Source organism: Equus asinus, chromosome 13 (genome assembly GCF_041296235.1).
Source record: "Equus asinus isolate D_3611 breed Donkey chromosome 13, EquAss-T2T_v2, whole genome shotgun sequence".
Classification (NCBI taxonomy): domain Eukaryota; kingdom Metazoa; phylum Chordata; class Mammalia; order Perissodactyla; family Equidae; genus Equus; species Equus asinus.
Window position 1 is genome coordinate 45,739,025 of NC_091802.1, and position 24,867 is coordinate 45,763,891.

General features: G+C 37.0%; 1 protein-coding gene across 5 annotated transcripts in view; it reads left to right on the top strand.

Moving 5' to 3' along the window:
* The window catches only part of TLK2 (tousled like kinase 2), a 109,865-nt gene that overhangs the window by 34,981 nt on the left and 50,017 nt on the right, over positions 1-24,867 (top strand). For 3 of the 5 annotated variants that reach the window (XM_044744267.2, XM_044744266.2, XM_070483437.1), the window contains exons 3-7: positions 3,254-3,325; positions 4,364-4,433; positions 5,451-5,494; positions 6,223-6,318; positions 15,644-15,811. In XM_044744267.2, the coding sequence (XP_044600202.1) occupies positions 3,254-3,325; positions 4,364-4,433; positions 5,451-5,494; positions 6,223-6,318; positions 15,644-15,811 (450 nt within the window). The remainder of the gene's footprint in view (positions 1-3,253; positions 3,326-4,363; positions 4,434-5,450; positions 5,495-6,222; positions 6,319-15,643; positions 15,812-24,867) is intronic. The other 2 variants (XM_070483438.1, XM_070483436.1) reach the window with 1 other exon arrangement.

The window sequence follows — 24,867 nt, forward strand, 5'->3', positions numbered from 1 at the left end:
AGACACTGCATGTCATTTATCCCTGTTTAATTAAATGTAATCTAATGATTTTATAATAATTTGGAATACTGTGCTTCAGAAAAGGACAGAGAAAGTTCTTTTTTCCTTTGCTTAGACACACATACCCAAGGAACCACAAGGATCCTTGTGCCTCTTGCATTGGTATCTCACATGCTACAATTGAACCCCACTGTTATGTCCACAGTTTATTTCATTATTAGTAATTGCCAATAAAAAATAGGTTCTTCAGTTTTCTCTTGTCTTTATTCATCACATTTGCCATTTCCTTTTGAAAGTGAGGGATTTTTGGTGAGTAAAGTGGATAATTAAAATATAGTGTGTGTGGTTTTATTACTATCCAAGGGAAAAAATGCTTCATAATGGTTACAATAGAGATAATTCATGAACAGAATATTTTTTAAATTTGGGATAGAAATACTCACTTTAAATTATTGTAGAATTCTTATGCAAATAAACCTCTTTCATTTAAAACATCGTGGAACTCTGTATCATAGAAATAAATCCTTCATTGATTTATGTCACTTGGAATACATGATTTGATTTTATTTCTTCTCCTTAGTTTGGTTTTCTTATTTTTCTTTGCAGCTTCACAAATGTCTCACTATGAAGCAGTGTGGTTTATTGTGTTAATTGCAGTTTAAAAGTAGTGCTTTAAGGATACAGTGAAAGGCATACTTAATACACTCTAACGGGAATGTAATTATTTCAGACGCTAAGCCTTGGTTTTTTTAACAGCTTTATTAAAATATAATTTGTATACCATATAATTCATTCATTTGAAATTACAGTTCATTGGTTTTTAGTGTATTCACAGATGTGTACAACCACCAACACAGTCGGTTTTAGAACATTTTTATCACCTTAAAAAGAAACCTCATATTCTTTAGCTGTCACCCCCATATCTCCCCATTCCCACCCTAAGCAACTACTAACTTACTTTGTCTGTCTTAGATTTCCCTGTTTTGGATTTTCATATGAATGGAATCGTTTAATATGTGGTCTGTTGTGATTGGCTTCTTTTATTTAGCAAAATGTTTTCAAGATTCGTCTATGTTGTAGCATGCATCAATACTTGAATCCCTTTTATGGCCAAATAATATTCCACCGTGTGGATATATCACATTTTGTTTATCTGTTTATCAGTTGACAAACGTTTGGGTTGTTTCTACCTTTTGACTTTTGTGAATAATGCTGCTATAAACATTTGTGTCCAAGTTTTTCTCTGTATATGTTTTCATTTCTCTTCAGTGTATACCTAGGAGTAGCATTCTGGGTCATATACTAACTCTGTTTAATTGTTTGTGGAACTGCCTGTTTTTGAAAGCAGCTGCACCATTTTACTTTCCCACCAGCAGTGTATGAGGCTTCCCGTTTCTCCACATTGTTGCCAGCACTTCTTGTGGTCTTTTTTTTTTTTTTTAAAGATTTTATTTTTCCTTCTTCTCCCAAAGCTCCCTGGTACATAGTTGTATATTTTAGTTGTGGGTCCTTCTAGTTGTGGCATGTGGGACGCCACCTCAGTGTGGCCTGACGAGCTGTGCTATGTCTCGGCCCAGGATCCGAACCGGCAAAACCCTGGGCTGCCGAAGCAGAGCGCGCGAACTTAACTGCTGGCATGGGCCGGGCTGGCACCTCTTGTGGTCTTTTTGATTCTAGCCATCTTAGTAGGTGTGAAGTGATATTACATTGTAGTTTTGATTTGTACTTCCCTGTTGGCTAATGATGTTGAGCTGCTTTTCATGTGTTTATTGGCCATTTGTATATCATCTTAGGATAAATATCTATTCAGATCTTTTGCTCATTTTTACATTGGGTTATCTGTTTTTTTATTATTGTAGGAATTCTTTATACCGCATACAAATCCCTTATTAGATATGTGATTTGCAAATACCTTCTCCCATTTCGTGGGTTGTCTTTTTACTTTGTTGGTAGTGTCCTTTCAACCATAGGTTTTTGATTTTGAAAAAGTCCAATTTATCTCTTTTCTTTTGTAATTGGCGCTTTTGGTGTCATATCTAAGAATTCTTTGCCTAATCCGAGGTTATGAAGATTTACCTGTTTTCTTTTAAGAATTTTATAGTTTTAGCTATTACATTTCAGTCCTTGAGCTATTTTGAGTAAATTTTTGTTTATAGTGTGAGGTAAAGGTCTAACTTTTTTACCTGTGGTTATCCAGTTGTCCCAGCACCGTTTGTTACAAGACTGTTCTTTCCCCTGTTGAATGGTCTTGGCACCTTAGTCAGTAATCATTTGACTGTACATTATGGATTTATCTTTGGACTCTCAATTTCATTCCAATGATCTGTCTTTATGCAAGTGCTGTACTGTCTTGATTACTATGGTTTTATGGTAAGTTTTGAAGTCAGGGAATGGGTCTTCCTACTTTGTTCTTTTACAAGGTTTTGCCTATGCTGGTCCCATGTAATTCCTTAAGAATTTTAGATCAGCTTGTCAGTTTCTACAAAGAAGCCAGCTGAGATTCTGATAGAGATTCTATTGAATCTACCCAACAGCGAGGAGAGTATTGGACTGAGAGCTGAGGGAAGGGGGAGCCCTGTGTTCTTGGCTACAGCAGTCTAGAGCCTTGTTGAGGTGGGAGGGGGAGAGAGAGAGTGGTCTTGGTTGAAATACCACAAACTTACTTTTCAACTGAATTTTCATAGATTTTATTGAATAATTATTTCTTCATTTGCCGTTTGCCCTTAGGGACCATTTCTAGAGGCTTTAAATGGTTGTTTATGAAATAATTTTCACGAATTTCACTGAGGAGCCGGCCAGCAGAGTCAGTCTCTCATAACTTTGTTTTTTGAGCTAGCAGTCATGCCTCCTTAAAGCATGACTCAGAAAAAGTGTTTCTTTCATTGTGGTCCCTGACCCCCCTTCATAGGGAACCCTTAATGCACTCCTTAGCATCTCAGCTTTCAGATACAAGAGGCCAAGAGAATTGATTTCCCCTCTTATTTTCCTTAAAGAGTGAAGTCACTACATTTGAAAGTGCTCTAGAAGGGAAAATCTGTACATGAGTACAGAGTTTGTAAAGGAAATGAAAATAATAGTAGCAAGAGAATTTTAACATGAGGGCACTGTACTATAGTTGATTGAGTTCTTTTCAAGTTGGCTTGGAGGTGTTGCAGTTAACTCTTGGCCTCTTTGAGCTGATTTAGACATCAAAGTCAGGCTTCTTCCTCAGTTTTGCTGTCATCTTAAATTAGCTTTTTTTTTTTCTTTCCAGGGGCCACTCAATAGTGAGTCTTCCAACCAGAGCTTGTGCAGCGTGGGGTCCTTGAGTGATAAAGAAGTAGAGGTAAGAAGCCACACCCATTACAAGGCTTTTCATAGTCCCACACTTGCAGTCTGGGTTAAATAACACTGCATAACTCTAGGGGCACTGCTAGGGTCTGTGTGAACGGCTCCCCTTTGAGTTGTGTGCTCTTCGTGTCTATACAGCTGTGAGGTGGCCCTGATGGGTTTTTATTATCATAACCATGTATAGGTGTTGTCTTTCTTTTCTTTTTAAAAATTTTTTTGCTTAGTTGCCATCAATGAAGGGCAAAAACTTGCAGTTGTAACTGAATTAGCTTAAGTATCCTTGAATTTTCACATTTGGTAGTACAGTCATGTGCCACATAACGACGCTTCAGTTAACGACAGACCGCATATATGACAGTGGTCCCATAAGATTAGTACCATAAAGCCTAGGTGTGTAGTAGGCTGTACCACCAAGGTTTGTGTAAGTGCACAAAACAACCAAATCACCTAATGACGCATTTCTCAGAACGTGTTCCCGTCGTTAAGCAATGCAGGACTGCACTTCAATAGCGTGGATCACTGTAGTCTGGCTGAAAATTGTGTTTTTTAGGCAGATAACCTAGTTGCATGGATATGGGTCCAAATCTGCAGCTACCTACTTTGCACTTAGATAAAGCTTTCAATAAATTAGAGCCAGTTGATTGATTATGTATATCTTTCCTTTTTGAAACAGAAATTTAAGCTCTTTTAAAGTAGAAATATTGTAACAGCTGCTGTCCGAGAGCCTTCTGTATGCTAGATATTTGTACTACATTTGTGGTTTATGAATTATCTTATTTAAGCTTTCCAGCAACCGTGATTTACAGATGAGTAAATTGAAGCTCTGATAATTTAAGTTTGCCAAAAATTACATAGATGATTTGGTTCCAGACTCTACACTTTTCCATGACGCTACTTTAAGAGCAGAACGTGGATTTAGGACTTGTCTGTGCCAGTTAAATCTCCTTATAAATTTGATATTTTGTTCTCTCTAATTTTTGTAATGTGAAAAATTTAGCAAAATGCTAATTCTGATGTATATGGTATTTAACAGACTCCTGAGAAAAAGCAGAATGACCAGCGAAACCGGAAAAGAAAAGCTGAACCATATGAAACTAGCCAAGGTAGTAATAATTTCACACCAATAAAAATACTAAATTCTTATGTTCTTAGAATTTTCAAACTCACACTGAGTAATTAGTTTGTGTACAGGGGTTCCTAACAAAGGAGATTTGTGTACCTTAAGGGAATATCAGGCTGTTTATTACAGACTTGCGATTTGATACATGCTCGACAAAACAGTGTCATTTCTTTGGGGACTCTTGTTTTCCCTGTTGTAAATTAACAATCTTGCCACAGGTTTTTCTCAGACTAAGCATGTATTGTACAGATAAGAGGTAACATTGGAGTTTTAACTATGTCTTGCATTAGATCAGTGATTTGTTAATAGTATGTGACCAGAAATAATTTCATTTTACATGGCTGTCCTTTCCACCTATTCTTCCGTGTCACTTATTTAGTTGAACATTGGTGCACAGTGGAATAAATCTGTAAATATAATGGTTATAATGTTAAACATCTTTATGTAATTAAAGAAAGAATACATGGTTTGCTTTGTCTTCTCCCTCATTCTAAGAAATGGAGGTCCCAGGGGTTTTTTGTGTGTTTTTCTTATTTTTTAAATTTATGAATCACTTTTTTCTTTTAGGGGGGAAATTCTCCAAAAGTGACAAGGTCACATAAATTCTTTTTGTGGAATAGAATAAACCCTTTAGTTCTGATGAGTTTGCTTTGAATTCTTTGTTCTTTTAGTTGGGAGCGTGGATTATCGATTAGTTTTATCTTGATTCACAGTTGGGGCATAAGTTTTGTTAGTGTATTTATGAAAGAAAGATTAGTGAATCTTAAAGGAAAGCAAGCTGTGCAAAAGTCTTCCTTTTACTGCTTATTCAGTCTTTTATTATATGGAGGAAACTGTCTCTGTTTTTAGGATATAGGTATTTTGGCTAGTTTGTTAAAAGTGAAGCTGACACTTGAATTGATAACAGTGTATGCACTTATTGAATACATAATGCATTGTAGTGAATGATGGTTTACATGTGTTATTGGAAAAATTATACTTACTTTGGTTTCGTTTTCAGGGAAAGGCACTCCTAGGGGACATAAAATTAGTGATTACTTTGAGGTAAGTTAAATTTTTTGGAAAAAAAAATCTGTAGTGATCATTTAAAACCTAAATTCTTTGGTTCACTTAAGGCTTTAGAGAGCAGTATTTTGCCTTTACTGTGCTTTCCTCCTCTTCCTCCCCATCTTCATCAATCTAATGCTGCCCCATCTCTGTCTATCAGAGGAAACTGCTGCTGACTTCCAAAATTTAAATTTGTTTATGATGTGTCTTGTCTGTGATGATATAAAAATTCACAAATGAGGTGATTTTTCTCTTGGCCAGACTAGGTTTCGTGTCTGACAAAGATTGGAGTTGAGTGACTTGGACTCTTCTTTTGTCCTCTTCCCTTTAGTCCAGTGGAACCTGTAGTGAGCTCACTGACCCATCGTTAGTGGTTGTTAAAGAAGACGCTAACATCCACTGTACCGCTGTATTCCTGCTTCGTGTATTTTGAGACAAGAAGGGAAAACATTCTTCTCTTATGTTTTCAAAACCGTGTATACCTGCAGCTTTCTAGCCATGTTTTCTTTATATCTGATACATTTCTGCTGGAGCTCCTTCTTAAAAATCTCAGTGAAAAGATAGAAAAATTTGACTTACGTGGCATTTTCTCTATAGAATAAGATGTATTGACTTAAAGGGGCCATAGATAATTAAGACCTGTTTGTGTGTTAATCTTTTACTCTCCTTATCTGAAGCATAGTACTGTTTTGAATTATTCATATCCATTTTTCCCTGTTGGCCAGTTTGCTGGGGGAAGCGGGCCAGGAACCAGCCCTGGCAGAAGTGTTCCACCAGTTGCACGATCCTCACCGCAACATTCCTTATCCAATCCCTTACCGGTAAGCATTCACCTGGAGAAATTTGACACCTATTGTAGGAGACAAGAAGCCCCAGGAACACTCAAGGAGTTTCTCTTCCATTCATTCCCTATTGGGAATGAGGCACTAAGGAGACAAGTTCATAGTACTACCTATGGATCACTTATTCAAATTCAAATCTGTATCAGTAAGTTAAATTTTACAAGAGCTAACCATTCTCTCAGTATAAGAAATTGCCTGTAAGCCTACAGCTCAGTCTTCTGTCAAGGAAGTGATTTTCAATCCAAACAGTAGGTTTTTATCCTTGCCAGACTTAAAGATGTTTGGTCCACTCCTGGCATTTGTTTTATTTTCAAGGCTTACTCAGTTTATAGTAGAAAAGGTAATACTATACACATTTGAGATAGGTTTGTTTCTTGCCTATAAGTGAGATGTGAAAGTCTTAAAAACATTATAGCTAAGTTGGTAGTTCTCAACCAGGGGTAGTTTTGCCCCTCAGGGGACATTTGACAGTGTTGGAGTCATTTTTGGTCATAGCTAGGAGGTGGGGGGGGGGGGGGATGGTGCCATTGGCATCTAGTGGGCAGAGGCCAGGGATGGTGGTAAACATCCTCCAGTCCACACAGGATAGGCCCCCATAACAAAGAATATCTGGTCCAAAATGTCACTGGTGCCAAGGTTGAGAATCCCTGAGCTAGCTAATGTAGGATTTTCTGTTAATTTGCTTGAGTGCCTTTCGATAATTTATTAGTACGTACAAGACTTCTGTACTCAAGAGTCTGTTATGTCTACTGATGCCTCAGGTATTGCGGTGGGATCTTGGAGCACAAAGGGTATCCCTAAGATCAGGAGTTTTCATCCTAGGTCTCTGTTTAGGAAAGTTGTTTTTCTCTGCCTCAGCAGAGTTGGTTAATACCGCTCTTTTCCTAAGTGATTTAGTCTTCCGTATTGTTAAAGTATTTTAAAATGCACTTCTTTCCATCTACTGTCTCATAAAAACATGCATTCATTAGTGTGGTTTTAATTATTAAAGTACTTATGGAAATGTATTCAACTTGAAAATTTTTGCTATTATTTTGTCATTCTTGCCCTATTTTAAAATGTTAGAAGTGTCTGATGTATAGCTCTGTTTGGTTAGGGTGAAATTTGTTAGATAACTGTTAGGGAGACAGGGACACTGGGAGGCCCGTGTCTTTATTTTTCTTAAGTTTTAAACCAGTTAAAGTTTTAAAAATGTTAAACAAGATTGTATAGTTACCTATTTAGGACATATATGGTTTGTAAAATTTTGGTGTCTATTACTTTTTTCTCCCTGAAATAGATTTTTTTTATTTGGTTTTTAATAGTATGACTACCCATCTGTCATTTGCCAGTTTAGGTCAAGTCTTAGGTGAAGACAAAAGAGATGACTGCAATGATCTATAGACATTTCTGCCAGCTATTTGAATGCTGGCTGGGCCTCATCATCATTATGCAAATCTAAGTATATATTAGATGTTGAAGTAGGAACCGAACCTTAATTTCCCTTTTCCATTGCACCGAGAAGCCCTTTATTCTCCCAGCTTAGATTCTGTGCTTCATTGTTAGAATCATTGATTTGTGCATACCCCTCCATTCCCCTTTCCCAGTCTCTCTGCATCATACTTGCCTGAAAAAACCCAGTCTTGGTTAAATCTAGTTCTCTACCTTTCCCTTGCCTGCCTCTAAGCCACTCAAGCATAGTAGGAGGAAAACGCACCTGCTGGCTAGTCTCACATTAAGTTCATGAGCACTAATCTCGTGTGCACCCCTAACTGCCTGCCAACCCTACTTTATTTGCCTAGTTACCTTTCCTAGATGAATATTTGTATGATTATGTCATGTTTTTGTTATTTCCTGCAAGCCTCCAACAGTACTTCCTCTCTACTATCTCAACTGATGGCTTTACTTTTCTTATTTTACTGAGGAAATAGGAGCAATGAGAAGAAAACTTTTACATGCCCCTCACCAAATCGACCAAGCTGCTTGCATCAGCGTCCATACCTGCCTATCAGGATGCATGAACGTACCAGCCCTTCACTTGGGCACTGGTCTCCCTGATAATTAGGTATCCAACTTGACATTTCCACTTATATATCTAATAGACAGCTTGGGAACGTCCACAAAGGAACTCTTGCTCCCCCTGCACTATCAAAACAACAAACCACTCTTCCTGCAGGCTCCCCTGTCCTGCTCAGGGACATTTTACTCTGTCTGGTTTTTCAGGTCACAGCCTCATGCCCCATATCTAATCCATCAGTAACTCTTGTTTTTCCTTTAAAATATATCAGAATCTGACCATTTTTCTATCCTTCTTGTTCTCTGCATTATCCTCCAAAGTGGTCGTCTCATTTCTGCCCCTGTCTCAGGCACTCGCAATATAGTAGCCAGCGTGATTTCTGTTAAAAAGTTAGGACAGATCCTCACGGGCCTCTGCTCAAAGCTGCTGGTCCAGATTACTCTGGCTTACGTGGCCTAGAAGCTCCCGTGTGATCGGTGCTCCCCTGCTCACCTGACTCTGACATCTCCAACTGTCCTCCCTCTCCCTCATGCCACTGCAGCCACACTGGCCTCCTTGAAGTTCCTTGAACACTGCAAAGCACTCTTTTGCCTCAGGGCCTTTGTACTTGCTGTTCCCTCTTCCAGGAAGAGCATGATTAGCAATCTCTTCATCAGATTATTGCTCAGAAATGACCTTGTCAGAGAGATGTTCCCTGGTCAGTTTTAAAATAGCAGTCTCTCATACCTTGTCACTGTGGCCCTAATCCTGCTTTATTTTAAATTTTAGTTATTACCACCTGACATATATACTTAAATTTTGATATCTATTTAAATCTTTTCGTTGGTTCGTATTTATACATACAGAAGAGTACACATGTAAGTCTATAGCTTACTAAATTTTCACGTACTACCAGCATAAGAAACCAAATCTTACCAGCCCCCAAGAAGCCTCCGTTATGCTACCTTCCAGTTATTAGCCCTCTCCCTGCTAGCGAGGAGAGCCACTGCCCTGACTTTTAACATCGTACATGAGTTTTTTTTAACTATACAATTAATCTGTCACCGGTCTTCTCCCACTAGAATGTTAATCCCATGGGAGCAGGGTCTTTGTTTTGTTTACTGCTCTTTCATCTCTCACAGTACTTATTACATAAAGGTGTAATTATTTTAACTGTTTCCCCCACTTGACCTGGAAGAAATAATATCTTGTTCAGTTTTCAGTCTCTTAACACCCCAATACAGTGCTTGGCACACAGTGGGTGCTCAAGACTGTTGAAAGGGAAGAATAGATGGGTAAAGAATTACTTTAACTTTTTCCCCCTAAGTGGTTCTTCTGTATTTTTTTGTTAAAGTACATAAAACATGAAATTTGATTGTAGGAGTTGGTAAACTGTAGCCCACAGCTGGCAAACTAAGAATGATTTTTAGATTTTTTTTTTTTTTTTGAGGAAGATTAGCCCTGAGCTAACATCTGCTGCCAATCCTCCTCTTTTGCTGAGGAAGATTGGCTCTGAGCTAACATCCATGACCATCTTTCTCTGCCTTATATGTGGGACTCCTGCCACAGCATGGCTTGATGAGAGGTGTGTAGGTCTGCGCCCAGGATCTGAACCATCGAACCCCGGGCCACCTAAATGGAGTGTGTGAACTTAAGCATTATGCCACTGGGCTGGCTCCTGATTTTTAGATTTTTGAAGAGTTTTAGAGACCAAGAATATATGACAGAGATGATATGTGCCCTGAAGAGCCTAAAATATTTGTTTGATCCTTCACAAAAAAAATTTAAAGGAAATGATTATAAAGTTAATGTCATCTGATCATTACTTAGGTCAAGAAGTAAAATATTTCCAGCTCCCTGGAAGCCTGTATACTCTTCCCTGATCACAACCCCCTCCCTCTACCCTAGAAATAAGCACTGTTCTAATTTTTATGGTTATTTATTTGCTTTTCCATATAATTTGACCATCCATGTATGCACCCCTAAACAAAATAGTTTAGTTTTATCATAGTCATTTTTGTTAATCGTAACATTTAATCACAGTGCATAAATCTTCTGTTATTCTGCATTTTGGCTGTTTGCTCTACCAGTTACTAAGACAGGTGTATTCGTGTCTCTCATGATTGTGGGAGTTGTCTTTCTTCCTGTATGTATTTATATTTTTGCTCTGTGTATTATTAAATGACTCTCTTCATCTCTTGTGATGCTTTTTGCTCTAAATGCAGTTTATGTGATATTTAATGTATCTAAACCATTGTATGATATAAATCCATTTTTATACTATCGACTTTCATTGTTATGTTTTCAGTGTATCTGACAGATATCATATAGTTTAATTTTTTTCTTTATTCAATGTAAAATATTTTTAACTTCAGCATTTATCTTACTTATGTTTAATAGAATTATTGTTATATTGAGTTTAAATATACCATCTTTTAATGTGTTTTCTATTTTTCCTGCCTGTTCTGTGTTCCTTTTTCTTCCATTTGGATTGATTTTTAAAATCATTTCATATTTTCCTTCTCCACCAGTAGCTAGGTCCTGTTTGGTGTTCCTCTTAGAAGTTGCCACATGTAGGGCCTGCCTGCTGGTGCAGCGGTTAAGTTCACAGGTTCCGCTTCTTGGTGGCCCGGGGTTTCCTGGTTCGGATCCTGGGTGCGGACATGGCACTGCTTGGTACGCCATGCTGTGGTAGGCATCCCACGTATAAAGTAGAGGAAGATGGGCATGGATGTTAGCTCAGGGCCAGTCTTCCTCAGCAAAAAGAGGAGGATTGGCAGTAGTTAGCTCAGGGCTAATCTTCCGAAGTAAAAAAGAAAAAAGAAATTACCACATGTATCTTTAATAGTCAAGGTTTGATGTTAATAGTGTCTTTATCCCCCTCACAAATAAATGATGACCTCAGAACATTAACTTTATTTACCTGCTACTGCCTTGGTGGTGGTAGTATATGTTTTCATTTTGCCTGTTTTTAGCTTTATAACACCTCATTATTATTTTTTACTGTCAGTGTTCATTTAGATTTATCTGTATACTCACCTCTTTCTTTGTACTTCTTTCCTTTGTGCATGTTACACCTTCTACCTATGGTCACTTTCCTTCTGCCTAAAGTACTCCTTCAGTATTCTTTTATTATGTGTCTGCTGGAGGTTAATGATTTTGTTTGCTTAAATAACTTTATTTTGCCCTTATTCTTGAAAGATATTTTTGCTGCGTATATTTCTAGATTGGCATTTTTTTCTTTTAACACAGTTGAGTATATGATTACCGTCTTCTCGTTCCCATTGTTGCTATTGAGAAAATGCCTTTCATTTACTTGTTGTTTCTTTGAACGTATCTGCTTTTTTTCCCCTGTGGCTGCTTTTAAAATCTTTCTCTGTGGTATTCTGCAATTTTACTATAATGTGTCCTTATTTCTCTTGCTTCTGATTTGTTGGGCTTCTGGTATCTGTGGGCTGGTGTCTTGCACCAATTCTGGATGATTATTAGCCATTGTGTCTTCAAATATTATCCCTGCCCTGTTCTCTTTGTTCTCCTCCTTGTGAAATTCCAATTAACCATATGTCAGACCAGCTCACTTTATCACTATACCTCAACTTCTTTTTCTATTCTCTTTTTGTTTCTATATGCTCCATTCTGGATAGTTTCTTGCCTTTCAATTCCCAAATTCTTTGTTTTGTTGTATCTAATTTGTTGTTAACCCAACTGAATTCTTAATTTTTGTTATTTTATTTGTTTGCAGAGATTTTCAAAGCTGTCTTTTTTTGTTTTTAATCTAGTAGACATAATTGTTTTATAATCTGTGTCTGATAATCCTGGTGTTTGAAGTTTTTATGAATTTGTTTCTGCTGTCTCCTGTTTTTCCTAGTTGTTACTCAGGGCTTTATTTCTTTTATGCTTTTTCTTTTCTTTTTTACTTTGTGCCACTCATTCTTCTTGAAAAATTACATGTGAAGTTTCTTTGAGATCTAGGATGAAGATGTGTTCCTCCAGGGAGAATTCTTATTTGCTTCCTCCTAGTGCCTAGAGATTCTACCAGTATAGCACTACTTTACACTACTGAATTCACGGCTTGTGTTTTGTTTGTTTGGTTGGTTGGTTTGTTTCAACCACTCAGGCAGTATTGTTTTCGATTGTGTTGACATTTTTCAGGAGAACTCCCGCCCCTTGCGTTGCCAAAGCACCTTCCTTGCAGTTCTCTGAGGGTGGGGGAAATTTTTATTCTGGTTTACATCTTCCCTGATAGCTTGAAAGGGAAAGGTTTCCTATTGAACCCCCTGTCTTGAGTGAGCTTTTGGCCTGTGACTCTTCACTTGGCAACATGGTGCCTTGGAAGTGGAAATTCAAGATCTGCAGGTACCCTTAGGGCAAATGTGACTTTGGTATTTCTTTACCTGTCTTGTTCTTAATTTCCCTTAGGTTTTGCCCTGGCAGATCCCTACTATTTTATCAATTCTTTGATGTTTTTAATATCTTTTTTTCCATATTTTGTCCTGTCTTTATAGTTGTTTTCTAAGGGAAGATTGGTTCAAACATTCTAGCCTGCTGTATCTTCAGAAATATTTTTAAATTGTTCAGCCCTTGGAAAGTATTTATTGAATACATAACAGAGTGATTAATTTTAATATTGCAGCTTCAGAGACACATCCTCCCAAGCAGTGAGAATATTGTGAGCAGTATCACAGATGTTCTGGAGCCTGAATTTAAACTATTGCATTTGGTAGGGTAGGAGTGTTGGTATTAAGGAGATGGACTCTACTCGTAGATTAAAAAACTAAATTCCTGTGTCAGGATCATTTTGGTTAGTTTGTTTTACTTTTATTTTAAATAGTTTTTCCTGATAAAGTTATACAGGCTAATTATGAAAGTCCAACAATTGAGAAGTGGTAAAATAGAAAGTACCCTCCAAAAGAACTATTATTGTAAAGAGTTTAGTGGGCATATTATGTATGAACGTATGTTCGTATAATAGGTCTCATTTCTGTTGTATTTCTTTAGCTAATATCCTATAAACATTTTATATTCTATAAATAGTGCTCTAATGAATGTCCTTGTATATGCATCTGTACCTAGCAGTTTTTCTCCCTTTGGATAAATTTCCACAGTATAATTCCCAAGTGAAAGGATCCGCTCACTTTAAAATGTCATCACGTAGTTGTTAGCAAGTTATCAGCAGTTTGAGAGTCCCAGTTTTATATTCCCTTCTGATACTGAATTTTATCATTGTAATCTTTGCCAGTGAGAAAAATACCTTGTTTTAACTTGCATTTCTTCATTAGTGATATTAGTGAAAAGATTAGTGATCTTTTCATATGTTTAATGGTCTTTTGGATTTCTCTTTTAATGCTTGTTCAGGTCCTTTTCTATTTATTTATTGGAGTATTTGTTTTTTCCTCCTGATGGATAGGAGCACATTATTTATTAAGATTGTTAACACATCGTCATTAACATTGTAAATATTTTTATCTGTTTGTAATTTTGTCTTTTAACTTTATGTTGGCATTCACCACAGAAGTAAAACTGTTTGAAGTAGTCAAATTTATCAGTGTTTTTCCTTTATGATTTACTGGTTTTGTGTTCTTAAATGTTCCTATATGGTTTATGTTTTTAATGTCATGTTTAAAAAGCCCTTTACCACTAGAAAGTCATAAAAACATTTGTTTATATTTTCTCATAATTTTTATGTATAAGGAAGCAATTTACTTTTCCTTTTTTTTCTAATACTTATGCAAATATCCTACCATCTTCTTAAAAAGTTCCTGCTAATTTGAAATACACTTTAATCACAAATTATGCATCCCTATTATATGGGTCTGTTTCTGAATTTCTTATTCTGTACCATGATCAGTCTGTCTACTCCTGTACCAGTATTAGACTGATTTAGTTAATATTGCTTTGTAGTAAGTTTTAATAGCTAATAGAAACTTGACTAAGTTTCCCCTGATATTCTTTACCAAAAATTATGTGGCTATTTTTGATTGTTTTTTCATGTGAACCTCAGAATGAATTTGTGATAATCTACAAAAACAACCCCCCAAAAGAGAGCAAGAGAGAATCTAAATGATCACTATCCCACCATGACACTCTCTTGCAAAACAAAACAAAAGAAATAGGCAAAACGAAAAAATAAACAGCCTGAGCATTGACTTTTAGAGGAACTTGGCGTCTATAAAATTTGAACCCGAAAGCATGGTATCGCCTTTTAATTTGTCATCTTTTATATCCGTCAATGAAGCTTTTCTTTATATGTAATCTGCATATTTCTTAAGTTTATTTCTAAGTATTTTATAGATTTTTTAAAATCTTGAATCTGCTTTTCTTCCATTACATGTTCTGATTATAGTCAATTGTTGTTGGTATATGGAGAAACTATTGATTTTTGTATGTTTATTTTATATTTGGTCATCCTCTGGAACTCTTTGTTGTTTTTCCTTTGTGAATAGTTATATCATCCAAAAATGACACTTTTTAACTTTAGTGTTTTCCAGTGTTTATATGTCATATTTTTTTCCTTACCACATTGGCTAAAACTTCTATGATAATGTTGTATAACTATGATATTAATATGTTAACCCCTCTAGTTCCTAACTTTAATGCAAGTGTTTCTAGTATAATACCTTTAAGGGTATTTGCGTTGATTTCTGAAAAAATCTTCTTTGTTGTATTAAAGATGGAGACTTCTGGGTTTTTTTTTTTGCTTTTTAAGTTGCCCAACAACGTGCAGATGCTTTTTGGCATCTAAAGGGAAGAATCTTGATTGTCTTTTCCCCCTAACATTAATGTAATGAATTACATTAGTAGATTTGCTAATAATGAACCATCCTTACATTTCTGGAATAAACTATACGTAATTGTGGCATGTGATTCTTTTAGTGTACTATGGAATTTGTTTTACTTGTATTTATTTTAGATTTTTGCATCTAAGTATGGTGAGAATAGATTGAGAGTGAAATAAGCTCTACCTATAAAGTGGGAGACAAATGTCTTAAATCTCCATTACCTACAGGATAGAAATAACATTTCCTTTGTAGGATTGAGGGTATTATGAAGATGATTTGTTGACCTCTACAAAGTAACCTGCAGATTCAGAGTTATGTAAATATAGAACCATTAAAATGTAATTTTCTGGAGATATTAACTCAGGTTTGTAGGTGGATTATAATCCAGTCACGATGATGTTATGCTCTCCATATTTGTTTTCAGAGAAGGTGTTTTTAAAAAATAGCATCCTTCTTATATTTGATAACTGTGTTTTAATCTATTGCATGTTTTGGCAGTGTCAGATGTTCTTTCTCCTGTAATTTGTGTGTTTTCTTTAATGTTTTCCAGCGGCGAGTAGAGCAGCCCCTCTATGGTTTGGATGGCAGCGCTGCAAAGGAGGTATCGGAGGAGCAGTCGGCTCTGCCAACCCTGATGTCAGTGATGTTAGCCAAACCTCGGCTGGACACGGAGCAGCTGGCGCAGAGGGGAGCCGGCCTCTGCTTCACTTTCGTTTCAGTGAGTGCTGAGGCCAAGTTTATGCAGATTCTTGTTGCCCTGGAGCTCCTTGATGAAGTTTGAATAATTATTTTAAGAGAGATAATGACTTTTCTAACTCTGTGTCACTTGTAAAGGTAATGTGCTTTTACTCAGGGCTGAAAGAGACTGCTTTGTCAAAGTCTGAGAAAACCATGGGAAGGAAATCACAATCTTAGGTTGACAGAGAAATAAAGAAAATACAGATCAAATTCCGTTACAACCAAAGTACTTATATAATTAAAAATAAAATCTCCAAACTCCAGCCATCACTTATTTAAAGCACTATTCAAGTCAGTACAATTTTAATGTGTAGGCAGGCATTCGATAGCATGCTTACCAGTGATTTCCCCTCTGTGGTATTTGAGTGACCTACATGCTTGCCTTCTCTCACTTCTTGAGAGTGTTGGCACGGTTACTTTTTCCAGGAATATTTGGCTACCTGTTTGCTCCTTTCTCCTTGCTTGCTTCTTTCTCCCTCCTTGAAGAACAAGAATTCAAGTATTATGGAAGTTTGACTCTATTTTTATTTACCAAATTTATAGTGTAGTTTGACTCAAAAGTTGTTAACTTTTCTTGGTTTCTGTGCCCTTCCAAGTACATGTTTGTTGGCAAGGATGGTTTAAAGCAAGAGAAAGCCCCATTGCCCTATACTTCCATTTTTAGAGGCATCTTGGAGAGCTAAAATCACCATTGATCCAAATTTCCTCCCTTTTACTGGTTCATTTTCTCCAGTTGTAATCTTAAGTTTCCTCTCTATTTGCTCTGTGTATTCTGAGTCATTAACCCACATGCAATTGTATTCAAAAATGCCATGAAAATTGTGGGTTTCTTAAGAAAAGGAAATAAAAATAAAATAATTAGGTAGGGAACTATCGTCATTGTTTGGAATACTTTCTTTTAGTTATTATTGCTTTTCCTCAAGAAAAAGATAATACAACTTTTTAAAAACACAGAACTTTGTAATCATCAAAGGAATGGAGAAACTTCTTGTGTGAAGACAGTATAATTTTAGCCAGGAAAATTTAGGGTAGAAGGGAGCAATGCAGAATGGGAGAATTGACCGATACAATATTGTGAGTGGGCCTGACTGCAATATGGAAGTTTGCATGAGGATGCAGCACTCTATAGTATTGTTTTAGAGAATGTATCTGTCTGTCTTTGTGTATATATTTCATTCTTTCCTTACTATTCACTGGTACTTGTTAAATCTTCATCTTAGATCTTACTTTGTCGTGCAAAGCCCTAGATGATCAGGGGGTTATTTGCGCTTTTGATTTTTTTATTGCCTTAAAAACTACCTCCTTTTCTCTTGAGAGGAGTTCCCTTTATCCATTCCACGAATATTTGCTGAATGCCTACTGTGTGACAGGCATATAGTTAAATACACAGCATTTCAATCAGTGAGAACTCGGTTTCCTAATGTAAGCCTTCCATAAAAGGTCTGGGCATGCAGGCTTGTGGTGGATGCATATGAAGGACTGCCACCTGCTTAGTCCTGTCAGCTAGCACACTCAGGCTGTCAAAGGAGTTTCAGATGCTATAGCCAGATTGTTCTCACTTGGAAGAGAGTTGTCAGAGAGGAGTAAGAAAACGATCATGTCTGAAGAAGGAACATGGAAACAGTATAAAAACCAAAGCTCTAAATGCTTTGATATAGTTCTGTTTCTCTCTGCCTCTCTGCAGTTCCAGCCAGGATATAAGCTTATTAATAACTCTTTTGCTTTTTCCTTTCTTTAACATTAATATACAAGAAATGCTATGAATTAATAGGAAGGCCAGCAGTTTCCTAAAAAAATAAGCAAAGGCTATGACCAGGCAATTTTACAGAAAAAAAAAAAAGGCAAATGGCAATGTGGAAAAATGCTTAACTTTAGCCCTGGAAAAATTCAGAATAAAACAAGATAATGTTTTGACCTATCAAACTGGCAAAGATTACTAAGTTTGATCATTGTTGGTGTAGGTGATGTTTTAGACACACATGTAGTTTTATACCGACAATAAATTGGTACAGTCATTTGGACAAGTTGGTATTGTATCTCATTGTTAAGTTTACATATCCTTGGGTCCTGAAATTCCATTCCCATAAAACTACACAGAGATGTTTGTTGTATTGTTTATAATTGGAAAAATCTGGAAGCAGTTTCCCTCTCCCAGTGTTTCAGAGGAACTTAGCACAAGGGTATCTGTGACCTCCACATTGCTAAATCCAGTGGTCAGTCCTCAGAACTTATCCACCGTGCTTCATTAGCCACAGTTGATCACGCCCTCCTTCAAAGATATGCTCTTCTGTGGGCTTCCACTCTTTTGGTTCCTCCTCATTTCCCGGATCCCTAAACATTGGAGTGCCCCAAGGCTCAGTCTTCAGACTATTGTCTACCTTCATTCTCTACCTGATCTTGTTTAGTTTCTTTGCTGTAATTACCACCCATATGTAGGAGACTTCTAAGTTTGTATCTCTAGCCCAGAGCCCTGTCCTGAATTCCAGACCTGTGCAGTCAGTTTCCTCTAGCCATTTTCTCCTTATGTCTAATAAGCATATCAAATTTAACATGTCCAAAACTGAATTTTTCATTTTATCCCACCACTCCAAACCCATTTCTCCCACAGCCTTCAACATCTCAATAATTGTCAACTCTCTCCTTCTAATTGTTTAAAAACCTCTGAGTCATTCTTGTCTCTTCTCTTTATTTTATACCTCTAATCCAAATCCATTACCAAGTGTGATTGATATTACCTTGAAAATATGTTCAGAATCCTACCACTTCTAACCCCCTTCATTACTACCACTCAAATCTGAACGTCTCCTACTGAGATTATGGCAGCAGCCTCCTAACTGGACTCTGCTCCTACCTTTGTTTCCTTTTAATCTGTTCTCAGCAGACCAGAGTGATCCTATTGAAACATAAATCCAGTCATGCCACTCCCCTGCTTGAAAGTTCTTAAAATGGCACATAAGGCCCTGCATAGTCTGTTTCCTCCCACTCTGACATCTCGTCTGTTACTACTATTTCCCTGCCTCATCAAGTTCTGTCCACACCTGGCCTTCTCCCACCTCGGGGCCTTTGCACTTGCTGTTGCCTTTGCCTTAATATTCTTTCCCCAGATATCAGCATGGCTTGCTCCCTCAGTTTTCCTTAGTCTCTGCTTAAATTCACCCTGTTAGAGAGACCTACCCTGACTACACTGTATAAAATAGCAACTCCTCCCTGCCCACCCCACGCAGTAACTCCTGTGTCCTACTTTGTTTTTCTCCTTAGTCTTATCACCAGCTAACCTGCTATAATTTACTTCTTTATCTGACTCTCCCTCCCCCGCTGGAATGTAAACTCCATCAGGTCAAGGACTTTGTTAACTTTTGTATCTCCAATGCCAGAACGAGGTCTGCTCTAACAGACACTCAGTGTAAAGATATTAAAGATAATTAATAAAAACATCCTTCATATTGTTGTTAGAGCCACTGAGTCGATTCTGACTCCTAGCGACCCCGTGGACAGCAGAGCGGAACCCTGCCTGGTCTTTCTGTGCCATCCTCTCACCTTCCAGCGCTGCATCAGCCAGTGCTTGGCTGCTATTCGCAGGGTTTTCATGGCCAGTATTTTCAGAAATGGGTGGCCAGGTCCTTCTTTCTAGTCTGTCTTAAATCTGGAAGCTCCACCAAAACCTGTCAACCATGGGTGACCCTGCTGGAATACTGGCAGCATAGCTTTCAGCGTCACAGCAACATGCAGCCACCACAATATGACAACCAACAGACGGGTGGTCTGGTTCCCTGACCGGGAAATGAACCCAGGCTTTGGCAGTGAGAGGGCTGAATCTTAACCACTGGACCACCAGGGCTAGCCTGCCCTTCATGTATGCACTAGTTAAATAGAATATAATACATACGTACAATGGAATGCTGTATAGTTGACAAAGGAAGTGAAATAGATAGATCCTAACAATGAAAGATCTGTAGATATATGTTGATAAATAAAAATAGCAGGTGGCAAAATACTATGTTTGACCCTCTAAATATTTAAAATCAGATTGTTACATAATCTTACATGTTTTAACATAGTTTGATTTTTTAGAGTATAAGGATATAATTTACTAAATCATAAAAGTAATATATGTACTGGCCCACAAAAAATTGAAGTAATAGAAAAGAGTAAAATTTGTTTCTTTGCACCCTTCAGAGAGATAGCCACTGTTAACAATTTATGTTTTAGATTTTCTACCGGTTACTGTTTTAACTTCAAATAATATACCTCTTATTTAATCAATTGTCAACAAGATCTATTTGCTTCCTATTATAAGAGATGAGTTTAACAGACTCATAACTATCACCCCACTCCCTCTCTCATCTTTCAGTTCTTTGTTGTTACATTATAAGTGTGTGATACTTAGTTTGTTATTCCAGCTATAATTCTTTTCTGCTTTATAAGTTATTCTAAAACTTCAAAAACATTTGAGCATTTACGATATTGTGGTTGTTTCATTATTAGGCATTACAAAACCAAATGATTTCATTGGGTTCGCTGATAAGAAAACATTCCTAAGTCGTTGAATTGGTTTGATTGAATGAGGCAGTTCTTATTGTCAGGGTCTACTAGATTTTTTTTCTTAAATGCCAGGTCCATTATTTCCTTGAAAGCTACATCTTTGAACATTATACAAGGTGTTCTTAAAAGCTTGATTTTTTAAAAAATGTAGTTTGCTTTTTCTTTTTTGTGCTGCAGTATTTGAAAGTACATTTCAGAAATCTTGACCTCCTATCCTTAAATAGCTTAACAGGCATTTTCTAAAGAATATTGACATTCTCCTAGATGGCCAGATTAACATGGTCACACTTATCTTTTATTAGTGTCTATTCTTATGTAAAATAGAACTTTCCTGTCATCTTCGGGCCTATTGGGCTACACTGACATTCTGTTCTACTAGAAAGGCAGGTGAAATGCTGTTAGTTCTTTCCTTTTAATTAACAACCTAAATTTTTTTTTTTTTACTTTTTATTGAGATTATGATAGTTTACAACCTTGTGAAATTTTGCTTGTACTTTGTTTGTCAGTCGTGTTTTAGGTGCACCACTTTACCCTTTGTGCCTACCCCCAACCCCCCCTTTCCCCTGGTAACCATTAATCTGTTCTCTTTGTCTACGTGTTTAATTTCCACATGAGTGGAGTCATACAGAGATTGTCTTTCTCCATCTGGCTTATTTCACTTAACATAATACCCTCAAGGTCCATCCGTGTTCTTGTGAGTGGGACAATTTTATCCTTTTTTATGACTGAATAGTATTCCATTGTATATATATACCATATCTTCTTTATCCAATCATCACTTGGTGGGCACTTAAGTTGCTTCCATGTCTTGGCTATTGTGAATAATGCTGCAGTGAACGTAGGGGTGCATGGGTCTTTTTGAATTGCTGATTCCAAGTTCTTTGGATAGATACCCAGTAGTGGGATGGCTGAGTCATGTGGTATTTCTTTTCTTTTCTTTTCTTTTTGAGGAAGATTAGCCCTGAGCTAACATCTGCTGCCAATCCTCCTCTTTTTGCTGAGGAAGACTGGCCCTGAGCTCACATCCGTGCCCATCTTCCTCTACTTTATATGTGGGACGCCTACCACAGCATGGCTTGCCAAGCCAGTGCCATGGCTGCACCTGGGATCCAGACTGGTGAACCCCAGGCCACCGAAGTGGAATGTGCGAACTTAACTGCTGTGCCACCAGGCTGGCCCCCTATTTTTAATTTTTTGAGGAGTCTCCATACTGTTTTCCACAGTTGCTGTACCAGTTTGCATTCCCACCAGCAGTACCAACCTAAATTTTTTAAATAAATTTTTAAAGTTAGGAGTAATAGCTGTATCCAATGGTGACAAATAGCTTTCTCCTCTTTGATTATCATATGGCATCATGGATGTATATCAGTAAATATAATCATTCTTCTTGATACTTAGTCACAGCCTTATTTATCCATTCATCAGTTGATGGACATTTGGGTTGTTTCCACTTTTTGGTTATTATGAATAATACTGCTATGAATATTCATGTACAAGTTTTTGCATAGGCGTATGGTCTCAGTTTTTGGGGGGTATATACTGAAGAGTAGAATTACTGGCTCATATGGTAACTATTTTTGAGGAACTGTCAAACTGTTTTCCAAAGCAGGTGCCCCATTTTATGAACCCAGCAGCGGTATATAAGAGTTTTGCACATCCTTGTCAATGCTTGCTATTATCTGTCATTTCAATTATAGCCATCCTAGTGGGTTTGAAGTGACATCTCATTGTGGTTTTGATTTGTATTTCCTCAGTACTAATGATATTGAGCATTGTTTTCATTTGCTTATGACCATTTGTATTTCTTCTTTGGAGAAATGTCCATACAAATTCTTTGTCCATTTTTAAATTGGGTTGTTTATCTTTTTGTTGTTGAGTTATGAGAGGTCTTTATATATTTTAGATATTAGACCCATATCAATATATGATTTGCACATATTTTTCTCCTGTGGGTTGTTGTTTTACTTTCTTGAAAGTGTCCTTTGAAGGACAAAAGTTTTTAGTTTTAAAATAGTTCAATTTATCTATTTCTTCTTTTGTTGCTTATGCTTTTAGTGTTGTAGCTAAGAAGACCTTATTTAACATAAGGTCATGAAAATCTACTCCTATGGTTTTTTAAGTGTGCTTTTAGCTCTTATATTTAGGTCTACGATCCATTTTGTGTTTTTGTGTGTAGTGTGAGGAAAGGGGTCCAACTTTATTCTTTTGCATGTGGATATCCAGTTGTCCCAGGACCATTTGTTTGAAAAGACTGTTCTTTTTCCATTGAATTGTCTTGGCACCCTTGTCAAAAATCAACTGACTGTAAACGTAAGGAGTTTATTTCTGGACTCTCGATTCTACACCAGTGATTTATATGCCTCTCCCATGCTAGTACCACATTGTCTTAATTACTGTAGCTGTGTAGTAATTTAAATTTTGAAGTCAGGAAGTGTGAGTCCTCCAACTTTGTTCTTTTTCAGGATTGTTTTGGCTGCAGGATCCTTGCATTTTTATATGAATTTTAAGATCAGCTTTTTAGTTTCTGTAAACAAACCAGCAGGGATTTATAGCAATTGTGCTGAATCTATAGATCAGTTTGGGAGTATTATCCTCCTAAAAATGTTAAGTCTTCCAATCCGTGAACGTGAGGTATCTTTCCGTTTATTTAGATCTCTTTAATTTCTTTCAATAACGTTTACAGTTGTCAGTGTACAGATCTTGCCCTTCTTTTGTTAAAATTATTTCTAAGTGTTTATTCTTTTTGATGCTATTGCAAATAGAATAGTTTTCTTAATTTTATTTTCAGACTGCCCATTGTTAGAATATAGAATACAATTGATTTTTATGTATTTTATATATTTTATATCCTACAATCTTCTTGAGCTTGTGTTTTAGTTCTAATAGTTTTTGGTGGGACCTTCTGGATACAAAACCATGTCATCTGCAAATAGAGAGAGATTTACTTCTTTTCCAGTCTGCGTGCCTTTTATTTTCTTGCTGGTTGCCCTGGCTAGAATTTGTAGCACGGTGTTGAATAGAAGTGGTTCAAGTGGACATCCTTGTCTTGTTCCTGATCTTAGGGGGAAAGCGTGGGATCTTTGACAGTGAGTATTAGGTTAGCTGTATGTTTTTCAGAGATGGTTTTTTGGGTTGAGAGAGTTCCCTTCTATTCCGAGTTTGTTGCCTTCTCTAATCATGGAAGGGCGTTGGATGCTTTTTGGATGCCATGTTAGATACCGTATCAGATGTTATCTCTTTGTTCTTGAAGTTTATCCACTATTTATCTTTTTCCTCCATTAATCCTTCTTGTCATATGGTGGGTTTTTCACTCTTAAAACTTACCTTTTTACCTCAGAGAAATTTTATTTTATTGTTCTTCGAGTATTTCTTCCCCGTTGGAAAGCAGAGATCATTTTGGAGCCACTGTGCCGTTCATGTTTCTTAACTTTTCTTTCGTGCTCTATTTGACTTTTTGTTTTATCTTCTGGGAGATTTTCTGGACATTGTCTTCCAGATTACTGATTTTGTGTTCAGCTATGTCCATGTTGTTATTTAGCTCATCTACTCAGTTTTCTAAATTTTGATAATCTTGTTTTATCAAGTTTATCTTTTATGTTCTTTGCTGCTTTTTCATTTTTTTGTAGTGTCCTTTGACCTTCTGTGAACATATTTTATTTTTCAAGTTGTTTTTATTGAATGATCTGTTTTCTTTTGGATCAGATTTTGTTTTTTTCCTGTTGGCTCTTCCTCTTTCTGCTATTGGTTTTCTTGAAAATGTGTATTTAGCTTTAGTTGAACGAGTGTTAGGGGGATTAGTGTAGCTTATTGGCATGGATTTTTCTTTGCAGTAGCATAGTACTGCTCCCCAAACAGTCCTCCCCGCCGAACGGTGGGAGAGCTGACTGTGGTCTCTCTTGAAGTGTCTGGTAGACTCGAGACAGAAAGGCCAGCTCCTCTGCAGGTGGCGGAATGCAGAGGGCTTTGTTTTGATGGGCAGAAAGCTTTAATTTGGAAACATCCCACTGAATTACATTCTAGCACCCTTAGTTTGCTGGAAGAAAACTTAGAATCAGAAATGAGCACATGTAAAGCATTTTAACAAAGCCCATATGCCAAAAATCTCAAAGTTTATAGAAGAGCCTGTTAGTCATCTGAATTATAAATATAGTTCAAACAGTCATATTTGTTTAGAAACTAATTGTATTTATTTTGGTTTTTATTTTTTTAGTCTCAGAATTTTAATGACTACTTTGTGGTCCAGTTGCAGCATGATGGTGTGTTTAGATAAGTTCCCAAATAAGGTGGTCAGGGAACAAAGAGAAGGGAACTTGCTCAGTCAACCAGGCCAGGCACAGAAGATTTACCAGAGGAAGTGACCCTTGAACTGCATCTCGACGGAGGACCAGGAGTTCATTGCACTGAAGAAAGCCGAGATTAGGATTTTTTGCTGGAGATAGAGCATGTACGATATTATAGAAGCTTGAGAGAACTCTTGGCACCAGGAGAAAAATA